The sequence below is a fragment of the Hyalella azteca genome, unplaced genomic scaffold (genome assembly GCF_000764305.2).
Source record: "Hyalella azteca isolate HAZT.00-mixed unplaced genomic scaffold, Hazt_2.0.2 contig8592, whole genome shotgun sequence".
NCBI lineage: Eukaryota > Metazoa > Arthropoda > Malacostraca > Amphipoda > Hyalellidae > Hyalella > Hyalella azteca.
Window position 1 is genome coordinate 188,682 of NW_025938681.1, and position 13,542 is coordinate 202,223.

At 40.6% G+C, this 13,542-nt stretch overlaps 1 protein-coding gene across 1 annotated transcript; it reads left to right on the forward strand.

The window, feature by feature from the left end:
* Nucleotides 1-345: 345 nt before the first annotated feature.
* Nucleotides 346-10,942, forward strand: LOC108679858. Its single transcript, XM_018168587.2, has 9 exons — nucleotides 346-583; nucleotides 2,473-2,545; nucleotides 3,817-3,933; nucleotides 5,515-5,658; nucleotides 6,722-6,872; nucleotides 7,953-8,442; nucleotides 8,754-8,976; nucleotides 9,193-9,373; nucleotides 9,838-10,942. The coding sequence occupies exons 1-9, from the start codon at nucleotides 512-514 to the stop codon at nucleotides 10,379-10,381; spliced, it is 1,995 nt and encodes a 664-aa protein (XP_018024076.1). The 5' UTR covers nucleotides 346-511; the 3' UTR covers nucleotides 10,382-10,942.
* Nucleotides 10,943-13,542: the final 2,600 nt, after the last annotated feature.

Consider the following 13,542-nt stretch of genomic DNA (forward strand, 5'->3'; position numbering starts at 1 on the left):
ATGTTCTGCGATGTTAAGAATCGGCGACAGGCCTACGGCCTACTAAACGCTGAAACCGCTATTATTATTATTATAAAAACCAGAACATAAGTGCTCAATCGAGCCACCAAGACAAACGCCCGAGGCAACTTTGATAACTCGATCAGAAGTTTTGATTGGTTCTAAACTAGTTTCGATTGATTTTTTGTTTCTTAGCACTGATTTGTGCCTTTTAAATCAAAATTGCAATTCATTGTAATTCAGAGATCCAAATTGTTACCTATAATGTTTTCTAGAGGATAAACCCTTCGTAATCTTTACTTGGCAACACTTTGTTTGTGTTTTCATTTGTGTAGACTCAAAAAATTCACTACGGCGGAGTCCGGAGTGCGGGCAGTTGGTCAACACTCTCCATTAGTCTATCAACACGTTCAAAGCCTGTCAAGAACAAGTAATTTACGTAGCTTCTTAGAATTTTACGTTACATTTTCGCGAATACTGTCACTGTGTTGTGTCTTGTGAGTTCATCAAGATGAGTACCAGTAATTCAGGAAGCTCGCAGTATTCTTCATATGTTGTTGAGGATCAGCAAATGTTGAATGATGTAAGTAAAGTTTGTAAGGCTTTCGTTTTGAATATTTATTAAATTTTATCTGTTTAGCAGCCAAAGCCACATCACCGTGCCGACTGCCGAGCACGCCGGCTGCCGCGCATGGTAGAATTTGCATTGATCAGTATGGTATGTGAATGTGTAATGATTTGTGTATTGTGTACAAATATTTTATTTCGGCAAAATAGCAATAAATGTGTGTTGCCTTTTTAACTTGGACCTTGCAGTCTTGCACCTTGGTAATGGTAAATATATCTGTGTCATGGTGATCAAGCATCGTGAGATTCTGAGAATGATGAGAGTAGAGACTACAGACTAGAGACTACTGAACAGACTAGAGTCAGAGAGCCAGCCTGGCTTGGCATGAAATATGAAGCCTTTGTGCATTGTGCTGACTATGCACACTGCACAGTTTGAAGCTGCCAGGTTTTTGTAATTAGGAAAATTCCAATCATGCCACTAGCACTATGCCACCAGGCATGGAATATATCTGCTTGGTGAGCCGCGACTGAATTTTTTGAGCCGTGGTTTTATGGATTTGCCAGCCGTAATTACATTCCTTCGAGCCGTGATTCTATTTCACCAAGCGGTGAATTCCATATCTTGGCCATGAAAAGCCATTTACGAGGTGCAAATTTATTTACAAAGTCCATGCACGGGTTATCCAAATCTCTAATTTTACCCTAAAACAGTCAAATGGCAACAATAAAATTTGTCTTTACTGTAAGTTGAGCACATGTTAAAGCAGTCTGACCACTTTGACATGACCGCAACTATGCACGATCTTCAGCAAAACATAGAAATGGAATCACGGCTGGCAAATCCATAAAACCACGGCTCAAAAAATTCAGTCGCGGCTCGCCAAGTAGATATATTCCATACTAGACTGGCACTATGTAAGCCAATAATAATGTAGGGTTTGGTAAATGGTAATTCACCTTTACCATAGTCTAATTGTTCTGCCAAAGAATACTTTTTGAACTCAAAATATTAACAATATTGTTGAAGATTGGTTGCCAGAGGCAGAACATAGTGAATTTGCCCAATCTCTTGTGTACATTAATGTTGGTACCTATTCAACTATCCATGAAAAAAAAACCTCTGCTTTGCCACTATGCATTAGAATTACCTAAATCTACAGGATTTTCTATAAAAATTTATTTACAAAACCTAAAATAGTGGCATTGTGGTGGGCCATCTGGAATCTGGATTGATATTGAAATTGAATGTATAAATTGCCAAAACTCTACCCTGGCCCTGATATTGGCATTTGGCATTGCTTCACCAGTGGCTAAAAGCCTAAAACCTATGACCAAATAGGCCTAGTCTGTTGACAATGGAACTCTGTACAGTCTGACATCTGTAGAGCATCTTAGATGTATCTGGAAGCCCAATGTTCCAACACACCTTGATACATACCAAAATTCCTGCATATATTAATTGTACAGGCAATACATGCTTGTTAATGTTTTTATTATGTTTTGTCTATCATTGCATGTCTTGACCTATATTTTTGTGTAAGTTTAGCTTTTCTTTATCAATTATAGTTTCAGTTTTGCATTCTTTGTACTTTGAACTTGTCATGAAGCTGGTCTTTAAAAAGTTTTAAAATGTGGTAAATTTTCTTGGTTTTATTTACTTTACAATTCTTTCCAAAAATTTCTCTTGCTTCTGAGGCCAATTGGGTTCCTAGTCTGACAACAGGCAAACTCAATATTCTTTTTCTTTTCCATATTATGTGGGCAGTGGGCTTCAATAATGTTTTTTATATTTACCAAATGTGAAAAGGTAAAAAAAATATTTACCAAATGTGAAAATAGCAGAAAAATTTGCTACCTTCAGCCATAATGAGAAGCTTAATAATAAATATTTATGTGCTTCAGGTGGAAGCAGCTCTGTGTGTTGGTGGCAGCAACCTCAGCTCTGTTGCAACTTCCTCACAACTAAATATTGCAGGTGAGAGGATGAAAGGGCAAAAACACTTTACCCATGCTATGCTGGTATTGTTTTGCTAGAAAGTTTGTTGAATTGGCCTTGTACTTGATAGTTTATCAAGTTTTTAAACATGTTTCAAGAGGCTCTAGGTAATGCAATAGTAGTTAAAAGATGTTATAGTATTTAATTTATTAGCATCCTTTAAGGTGGTGCTTGAGAGCCGCAAGGTCCCAGACAGGTTCCTAAGCAGTTCTTCACTAATTAGGGTGAACTTTACTCCACTTGTAAATGAGATGACGATCTGAAATTTTCCATACTTATCTAGGTATTTATTTACAATCCGTGTAAAGGAACAAAAAATATGTAAGCTTTGTATAACACCAGTTATGATAGATGATAATTTTGTACCTCAATGTTAATTAAACCGGCGTCTTATCGAAATTTTTGAGACGTTAACGTGTAGTACTATTTATTCTCTATCTGATGTTACTAAATACATGTAAGAATCAACATCCATTTTGTAAATATTCACAACCAAAAAATGTTTTCATCACTGCTAAACAGGACTTTTCACATTTTCATTGGATGCTTGCGCTGAGCACGTTGAAAGTGTCGTACGCTCATAAATCTCTTGCTTGAAGTGGCTACCCTTGTCTACCCCATAGAGGGGATAGAGGGTAGAGGGGAAGACATCCTCTACCCCACCTCGCATGGAGGTAGACAGGCTGCACTGCTCACCCTCCCCTGTTCCCTCCTATGGCCCTGTGTTAAAGGGCTAGCACATTTATTACAGCATCCAAAATCAAATGCCCAAGCTCTGCACGTTATTTCAAGACAATAAAAGATGCTGTGATTTCTAAAAAAATGCAATCATTTGAAAGTCGTTGACGATCAAATAATAATGAACAGAAGGCATTCCTACTTCTTCCAAGTTCAAGGTCAGATGAAAGTTACAGTGTGAGGGATCAGCTCAGCGGCCCAAGCACCCTTTGCTTAGTTACGCGTCTGCCCAAGTCTATGAGTGTAGAGCAGCCAGACGCAGGCCTGCGCTCACATGACATTCCTTTGACACCACACAGCCAGACGTAAGAAACTAGTAGTCACGGCAGCGTCCGCGATCACCCTCGCTTCGGAGTTCGGGCGGGTCTACATACCCCCCTTAATAATCCATTCAAGTGACATGCCACAATATATATAAAGCTTAAAAAATTATCATGTTTGGAGAAGAAAGAAAATGTTAGTACAGTATAAAATTTTGTATAAAATGTATGTTCATTAATATTATCTTTCAGGTAGCAGTGACAGTGGGAGCAACAACCGAGTGGTAGTGGTGGTCAACAGTGCAGGTACTCCAGTTGGTACGGCCATACTCGACCACTCTGGTCGAATGCTTGCCATCAACACCGATGGTGAGATGGCAACACCGATGATGGCCTATGACCAAATTAATTGCTGAGCTTTATTTATGTGCTGAGCTTTAGCTTTATGTGTTTCTGATTAATTCAATAGGAAAGATGTAAGCACTTATGTTATAAATTTATTATTTTATATTTTTATTCAATGCATAGGAATTTACTATATTAGCTTGACAGCATTCAAATTTAAAAGAATATGTGGTACGTAGGCAAGATGTTGATGCATTGCATTTGATTGGCCTCTATAGAATTAAATATTTTTTCTCATTTTAATGTTATTTACCATGTGACTTGGTATCGTAAAAGGGGCTTACTAGGACCAGTTTAAAAATTTAAATGCACATCTTCATTAAACCAGCTAAGTTTGAGTTAAATTGAAACATGCATAATTGCATATGTAAGGTATGCACCCAAGGTTTACTTATCAGTACCGGTATGTGCAGGTTCCTCTTCCTCTTGGTGTTCATGTAGTTGTAAGACAGGTGACTTGGATCAGCCCCATGGTTAAAATATGAGATATAGTCAAATGGGGTAAGACAGGATCACAGGCTTCATGGGGTAAGAAAGGACCAGCCCATGGCATGCATTCTAATTGCACTGAATTTAATTTGAAGTCCTCTATTACCCTACAGTTTATCAAAAATAGTTTTTAAATGAATATATTATTGTGTAGTACATGGAGTATTTTGGTCAAAATTTTTATCTTTTGCTCAAACTTCATTATAACTTGTTAGCTTTATTAAAGAAATTTAGTGCACTATTTTAAATTTCATCAAAGGGATACAGAAAATAGGGATGTCTCTTCCCATTAATGAGCTGCGAACTAGTATGTGCAAGATTGGCTGGGGGAAAATCATTGTGTGGAACATGAAAAATAATTATGATCAAAACTCTGAAAGAGGGCATGAGCTATGTTTGAAGAAGTGCATCACAAATGCAGTTAGCAAGAAAACACATGACGTCTGACACTTAAGTTATTATCCATTGGTTTTATTACCAATTTGATAAATTTTCAGACAATGACACTAATGGAATATACATGAAGCATTTAGCAGTGCTCTACAATGAACCAAAGCCAACCCACTATTACTATGCTTAACAAAGTTTTCTCATTACAAAAACTCCAATGTGACTGATATTAGAGTTGACTTCCCACAACACAAAACAGTAACAAGTGGTTGTTTAATCAAATAATGTGTTTCTAGATTGATAATATTGAATATCAGATTTGTACTGTTATGAAAAACCTTGTAACATAAGAATTGCCAGTTGGTCCTTTCTTACCCCAGCCTGGTCCCATCTTACCCCAGTGGGGTAAGATGGGACCAGCCAACTTTTTTTAATCTGTACAGAAAACTATGTTAGAGGCAAAACGTCTGAGTTGTAGCTTAGAAGCCCATTGCATATATACACCTTGTGATAGGTTTAGGGTATTTAGTTATTCATGGTATAGATGCTACAGGCTTGTTTGTGATTTCGGTCCTGTCTTACCCCATCTGACTATATATATATATATTGTATTAAGATAAAAGAGCAAAGAATTTATTTAATTTATCCACATTTACATTTTTGTAGGTATTAGCACAGGAAACTCGTCATCAGCGATGAACCTGACCTCACTTGCCAGCAGCCAACAACATCAACAAGTACTGGTGCCAGGAGAGGTGGCTGGCAGCACTAGCATCACAGTCACTAATGGCAGTAATGCTGCACATGCTGGTCAGTGTAATGCATCATTCATTATTTTGTAATTATACTTAGCAATTTAAAATAGTTCACTACCTGTCATGTGAAATTGTTATGTTCTAGAGCTTTAAATATTAAGGACCAGATACAAGAATGAAGGCTGGTAATATTGCTGTCTACTTAACACTAATAAAAGATGTTAAAAGTGAAATAGATTTTATAAGTAAACAATGTTTGAACATGAGAGTGTTCAATGTTTAGTAAAATGGTATGTTTTTAACCTAATAATTTGAGCTGCTATACATTGTGTAGTATATGTTATTTACTGTACTGGGTCTCATTCTCTCAAACATACTAACAAAATGTTAATGCATTATTTCTACATTAGTCTCTATAGTGGTTTCCAATTTGCATGGTCATATAAAATCATTATTGTAAGCCATAACAACAACTCATATAACTTATAAAAGGTTAGCTCATGACTTCACAAGTTCATGTGTATAGGTTAGAATTAATATATTCCTTTTTACAGCACTTCTCTTTAACTTCACTTCTTGTTTATTTGTCTGTCTGTCTGTCTGCTACAAATAATATAATCAAAATTTAACACACTTCTACTTATCCTATCGATCTGAATTTTTGCACACTTGCGAAAAGTTGGAGACAATGCAAGAATCAAATGACAAAATAAAAGATTTTAAAAATGAATTTTTTTTTTCAATATTAAAAAATTTTAAAAATAATTTTGTCAGCTAGGTACCTACAAATCTTAAAACTGTTATTTGACACCCTTCTACCTGTCCAATTGACCCGAAATTTTGTACACTTCTGTGAAGTTGGAGGCAATGCATGAATCAATTGACAGAATAAATAATTTTGTAAAAAATTTGTAAATTAAAAAAAATTTAAAAATTATTTTTTTTAATATTCAAAAATAAAATAAGAAATTCATTGTACATTTTTAACATTAGAGACACTGGATTCTTTAGAAGTGTTATCTTCAAAAAGTAATTTTTAAACATGTATTATTTTATTTGATAAAGTATTGTTGAGCAAAATTCCATGTTGTATATTTTGTGATGTAACTGCTTACAAGGACTCGCCAGCAGTGGCGGGCTGATCATCAATGGGGAGTACACACAGGGTGGCTATGAAGGCGCCTACCAACCAGCATCTGCCAAGAGACTCTCACCGGCCAAGACCAAGGCAAAGAAATATGCCCGAACACCTGTTAAAACTCCCACAAGGTTTGACATGCATTTAGTTACATTTGGTTGAATTTTGTTGATAATGGTAGATTATACATGGCAAATAAGATAGGTGGTTAAGTGTGCTTAATTTTCTTCTGGATTCCAAAGAAGCATGGGTTAAAATATGGTCTCCACCTTCTCCCATCCCAAACCTCTATTTTTTATTTTATCTTTTGGTTTTGTGTTATGAATATAACAGGAACATTTTCTCACATTTGTGTAAAGCATACCTATTGCCTGCACAATAGATGTAAAATATATCCTTTTTTGTCTCGCCCTTTCTCACCAAGACTTTTCCAGCTCCTCACTATTTTTTTCCTAAGATCCTCTCTGCACATAGTTTCCTTCCAACTTATTCCTCCTCAGGCGGGACATAGCTTCCCTTGCATGGTTATGCAGCTAAATTGAACTAGTCATCCTCTGTCAGAACCTAGCTACAGTTTTGCGGTTAAATTGAACAAGTTATCCTATGTCAGAACCTAGCTACAGTTATGCAGCTAAATTGAACAAGTTATCCTTTATCAGAACCTAGCTACAGTTATGCAGCTAAATTGAACAAGTTATCCTTTATCAGAACCTAGCTACAGTTATGCGGCTAAATTGAACAAGTTATCCTATATCAGAACCTAGCTACAGTTATGCGGCTAAATTGAACAAGTTATCCTATGTCAGAACCTAGAGGCCAGAATCTATGCCTTGCATAATCGTTGTGACTTTTGGAAAATTGTGGCCACATTCTTTGCTTGCTTCAGTACTTTGTGTCTAGTACACATTACACTGACAACAGTCACTGATCATTTAATTATGTTTTTAACTTGCATTTTTTTGTTCACTCTGACTCATGTTTTATTTCATTATATTATTATGAAGCGCCATGTGCTAGAATACCTATTCAGTTATCCTATAATCTATAAATATGCACTTCATGCAAGGCCAGTCTTTGGGTGAAAATATATTTCAATGTACCTATTAGTTCAATTATATAATACTTGCATTTGTGTTATGTACCTATTGTTTCAATTGCTTCATGATTCACATTTCGTTGGGATAAAGCTTGAAGAAGTTGATATTTTACAGATCAGAACACGGACATGTCTCCATACCCCGGAGAAGGTCAGCCCCGGCTGATTTCACTCTACCACCATACCCTACCTCCAGTACCCAGTACAGCTCCACCCATCAACTACCTAACTCCTTGAATCATCAATCTCAGGCATTAAATCAGCAACCTCACCCATTAAATCAGCAACCTCACCCATTAAATCAGCAACATAATCCATTAAATCACCAATCCCATTCTTCAAATCAATCTAACTCTTTACACCAACAATCTAACCCTACCAATCAGCAAACTAATTCTACAAGTTATAACGCATCTGGAGGAAGCACAAACCCCAATGCCCTCAAGTTAGAGGATAAAAAAGAGGAAAGTTCCCCCAAAAAGGGGACGCTATTAGGAATGACGGAGCCGCTGGGAGCCAAAAGGAGGAAAAATGCCATGAAAATCCCTCATCACGGCATGGATGAGTTCCCTCACTTCCACCATCTCACCAAGAGCCAAGTTGAGGTCAGTGCTCCGAACTGGCCACAACGGCCAGACGTGTTCTCAGCATTTAAATAACGTGTAGTGTTTTTATGTTTATAAGGTGTGCATTTTTGGCCCCTCTAAGCAAATAAATGCTCCCTTTGAAGTGAAGGATTAAAAGGTTAAATACAAATTATCTCTAGACTGAAGGTACATTTTATCCTTATTTTGCTCTTGTGCATAGACAGAGCATTGGTGAGTGTTAGGAGTTTACTCAGTGAGGTTCTCAACCCTTGATAGGAACATGCATTAAGTTATGAATCACCCACTACTCACTCCTCCCCCCCACACAGGGCCTGTTCATGGTGCTGGGGCCCCACTACACAAACCCCGGTCGTCGGGCCCCGCTGAAGGACTTCGTGCTGGCGTCCTTGGTGCTGCTGTCCACAAAGGACTCCTATAGGGAGATGGCCGACCAGCTCGTTTTCAAGTCCCGCGGCTGGATGCATAAAACCATCCACCTCTTCTGCAGCCTCGTCGTCGCCCACCTCAGCAGCGTCATTGAGTGGCCGAGTGGTGAGTGGCGTACCTCTTCTGCAGCTTCGTCGTCGCCCACCTCAGCTGCGTCATTGAGTGGCCGAGTGGTGAGTGGCGTACCTCTTCTGCAGCCTCGTCGTCGCCCACCTTAGCAGTGTCATTGAGTGGCCGAGTGGTGCAGCAGCGTGAGCTCATTTCTATATTTTTGATCCTCTTTACGCTACAAAACAATTATTTTTCAACCTACTACTGCAGGAGGCGCGGTAGACGAGGCGACCCACGAGTTCCAGAACCTGGGTGGGGTGCCGGGGGTGGTGGGGGTGATGGGGTCCTGCCACATGGCCATCACTAAAGCCCCTGTGGGCAAGTCCAGCAGCATCTACTCCAATGCCATGCAGTTCCATTCCATACATTTGCTCGCCGTCGCTGACCACAAGTGCGTCTTACACTCCACTATAATTACGCTGGATTGCAAGAAACATTTATTATTTTATAGTAGGACATTATCATAACGAGGTTATTGTATTTGTTTCTGTTATGTATCATGACGAATTCATGGAATTAGGATTTAGTATTATTATTATTGTTATAAATGCTGATATGTTCAGTCGGTGTGCTGGGTGACGTTCGACTAGATATAATTGATGCTCTCATCCCTTATGCCCTGCGGGGTGAGGGTAGGAATGTATGGCTTATGCATCCCTCACGCCCTGCGGGGTGAGGGTAGGAATGTATGGCTTATGCATCCCTCATGCCCTGCGGGGTGAGGGTAGGAATGTATGGCTTATGCATCCCTCACGCCCTAGAGGGTGAGGGTAGGAATTTATGGCTTATGCATCCCTCACGCCCTGCAGGGCGAGGGTAGGAATGTATGGCTTATGCATCCCTCATTCCCCTCAGGGCGATGTTCACTTATATCAACGTGGGGCGGGCCGGCAGCCTGCACGAGTCTCAGGTCTACAAACGCAGCTCGCTGTGCCAGATCATCGAGCAAGAACCCCACGTCATATTCCCCCCCAACACCCACCTGGTGGCCAGTGCTGCCTTCCCCCTGGACGACCGGATATTAGTCCCATACACCCAGCAAGAGACACAGACTCCCCAGCCCCCGGGGAACTCGAGACTCCAGAAGGAATTCAACTCGCGGCTTCAGATGACCAAGCGTCCTCTTGAGGAAGCCTTCCGTCTGCTGAGGGGCAAATGGCAGCGTCTGAAGTGCCTTGAGATGCAGCAAGTGAGCAGCATGAGCCTGGCGATCCGCACGTGCTGCATCCTGCACAACATCTGCATGCATAACGACGAGTATCGCTCCTCTCCTGCCGCTTCTCTGCTCGAGGAGGAACAGTTCCACGAGCTCGAGTTCATGGGCAACCCGCCGCTGAGTGCACTGCAGAAGAGGGATCTCATAGCCCACCATGTGCAGAGGGAGGCCATGTGTAGCTGAGCGTGTACAGAGGGAGGCCGTGTGCAGCTGAGCGTGTGCAGAGGGAGGCCATGTGTAGCTGAGGGTGTGCAGAGGGGGCCATGTGTAGCCGAGGGTGTGCAGAGGGGGCCATGTGTAGCTGAGCGGGTGCAGAGGGGGCCATGTGTAGCCGAGGGTGTGCAGAGGGAGGCCATGTGTAGCTGAGCGTGTGCAAAGAGAGGCCATGTGCTGCTGAGCGTGTGCAGAGGGAGGCCATGTGTAGCTAAGCGTGTGCTGAGGGAGGCACGCGCTGTCTTCTTGTCACTCATTTTATTTTATGACTTTAACTTTACTCTCACTATAATTGTACTCGTTGCCAGTTTTCAAGATCAGTGGTCAAGTTGATGAAGTTTTGGAGTCGCCGTTTGTATTTATGTAAATAAATAGTTTATTCGCCATAATTGCATCGGATTCACATATCCTGAATATGATTATAGTGGAACTGGCTGCTGAAAACTGACACCGAAATCATGACCTCAGCATACGATTATTAGCATACGATAATACGATCAGGATGCGATTACTCAGCATTATTAAATTATCGGCGATCATTAACACGTTTGGGTTTGATTTTATTATTTCCAATATGCTACACTGCTGACTTAGTATGCTAAATATATTTCACTATACACACTATATATATATATATATATATATATTATAGTGTGTATACCTTTTACCAACGTTGAAGTTGGGAGTTGGGACTTACCGTTCATTATTTTAAATTTGAGTTTCTGACTCCTTCATGTTTGAAGAGTAGTGGTCGCTGAACGGCCTTAGCGACTGAAGAATTCCTTCAAATTCATTCACCGTGAAATAAATATATTTCGGACCACAACGGAGACAGGCTTTAAAAACAACAGGAATGAAAACGGGCAATGCTGTAGAGTGTAGAAGACAAGATTCCAATCTGGTTATGGTTTATCTTTTCTTCTCAATTAAACCTATAGAAGTTGAGTCGTTCCTCCTATCTATGCAGGGCACACTGAGGTGTGATATACGCTTTGCATTCGAACAATATGCTTGTACGAGTAAATCACCCCGCGTACCACGTCAGTGTCATGTTGACATGCAGATATGGTGCGTGTTGATGCCCAAGAAGTGTTCGTTTTGTCCCTCTATTGGGCTATTGGCATGTCGTGCGCGGCTATTGGCATGTCGTGCGCGGCTATCGGCATGTCGTGCGCGGCTATTGGCATGTCGTGCGCGGCTATTGGCAAGCATATCGTGCGTGGCTATCGGCATGTCGTGCGTGGCTATTGGCATGTCGTGCGCGGCTATCGGCATGTCGTGCGCGGCTATCGGCATGTCGTGCGTGGCTATCGGCATGTCGTGCGCGGCTATTGGAATGTCGTGCGCAGCTATCGACATGTCGTGCGATCGGGCCGGCCTATTCGTTTTGTTTACAAACGATTCTCCGGAAATGTGTCTAGCCTGTGCTGCATTTACGCTGACGATACCGAAGTTCATAAAACAGCGGAGACAACTTCAAGGAAAGTGCAGGAGCTGATACATAACAGCTGCGTTGTGACGCTGACAAGCGTGCAGTTCTTCCCCTGGGCAAGAATAACGAACATGCTATATAATACTATATTAATATATATAATATTATTTAGTATGCTATATTAATATATAGCATACACAGCAGGCTATATAATACTATATCAATGTATAGTATACACAACAGGCTATATTTTGAGAGGGTTATGATTGAGAAGTCTTGCGTGGAAAAAGATCTTGGAGTTAGGGTCGACAAGTATAGTATAGTATCTTCGGCATTAAATAAATAGGCCTGTCGCCGATTCTTGTACTTTTCTTGACTAGACTGGCCTTACGGACGGTGGATTTAAAATCGCTTCTAGATATCAGTTGTTCCGTAGGGTACGAGGCATTTTAAGACTGAACATATGCTCCTGCATGGCCTTGTCTAGTCTGTTCTTGAACGCGTTCATACTCGGAGCGTCAACAATATCTTCAGGGAGGCTGTTCCACATGTCGGTGACTCGTAGCGAGAAGAAATGTTGTCGCGTGGATAAGTTAAACCGCAGTTTTTTTAGTTTATAGCTGTGGCCCTTGGTGTTGGTTCTTGTTTCAAATTCTAGTAATCCTTCTGGGACCTTGTACAAACCATGAGTATACTTGTATACTTCAATGAGGTCACCACGCAGGCGACGATAACGGAGACTGGGAAGCTTCATAATCTTCAATCTTTCTTCATAAGACTTGCCCTTTAATCCTGATATTATCCTTGTTGCTCGTCTTTGAACACTCTCAACTAAATTTTTGTCCTTTTCAAGTCTCGGTGACCACACAACGTTTCCAAACTCTAGGTTTGGGCGCACGACAGAGGTGAACAACAGCTTCATCATTTCTATATCTAGGTACTCGTAGGAGCGTCTGATCAGCCCAAGCAGTTTATTGGATGTATTAACTTGCGTTTAATATGCCTATAAAATTTTTAATACAATACAATTTTAATACAATACAATTAATAAATCCAATAAACTGCTTGGGCTGATCGCTCCTACGAGTACCTAGATATCATAGCAATGATGAAGCTGTTGTTCACCTCTCGTGCGCCCGAACCCAGAGTTTGGAAACGTTGTGTGGTCACCGAGACTTGAAAGAGACAGAAATTTAGTTGAGAGTGTTCAAAGACGTGCAACAAGGATAATTCCAGGCTTAAAGGGCAAGTCTTATGAAGAAAGAGTGAAGATTAAGAAGCTGCCCAGTCTCTGTTATCGTCGCCTGCGTGGTGACCGCATTGAAGTATACAAGTATGCTCATGGTTTGTACAAGGTCACAGAAGGATTACTAGAATTTGAAACAAGAACCAACACCAGGGGCCGCGACTATAAACTAAAAAAACTGCGCTGCAACTTATCCACGCGACAACATTTCTTCTCGCTTCGAGTCACCGACATGTGGAACAGCCTCCCTGAAGATATTGTTGACGCTCCGAGTATGAACGCGTTCAAAAACAGACTAGATAAGGCCATGCAGGAGGCCAGGAGCATATGTTTAGTCTTAAAATGCCTCGTATCCTACGGAACAACTGAAATCTAGAAGCAATTTTAAATCTACCGTCCGTTGAAAAGATTTGATCAAAAGGCCAGTCTAGCCAAGAAAGTATAAGAATCTGC

Bases quoted from the DNA above. Each gene is read 5' to 3' on its own strand.
- LOC108679858 (XM_018168587.2), top strand. From the start codon at position 512: ATGAGTACCAGTAATTCAGGAAGCTCGCAGTATTCTTCATATGTTGTT. The intron at 584-2,472 runs GTAAGTAAAGTT...TATGTGCTTCAG, and splicing joins ATCAGCAAATGTTGAATGAT to GTGGAAGCAGCTCTGTGTGT. The intron at 2,546-3,816 runs GTGAGAGGATGA...ATTATCTTTCAG, and splicing joins CTCACAACTAAATATTGCAG to GTAGCAGTGACAGTGGGAGC.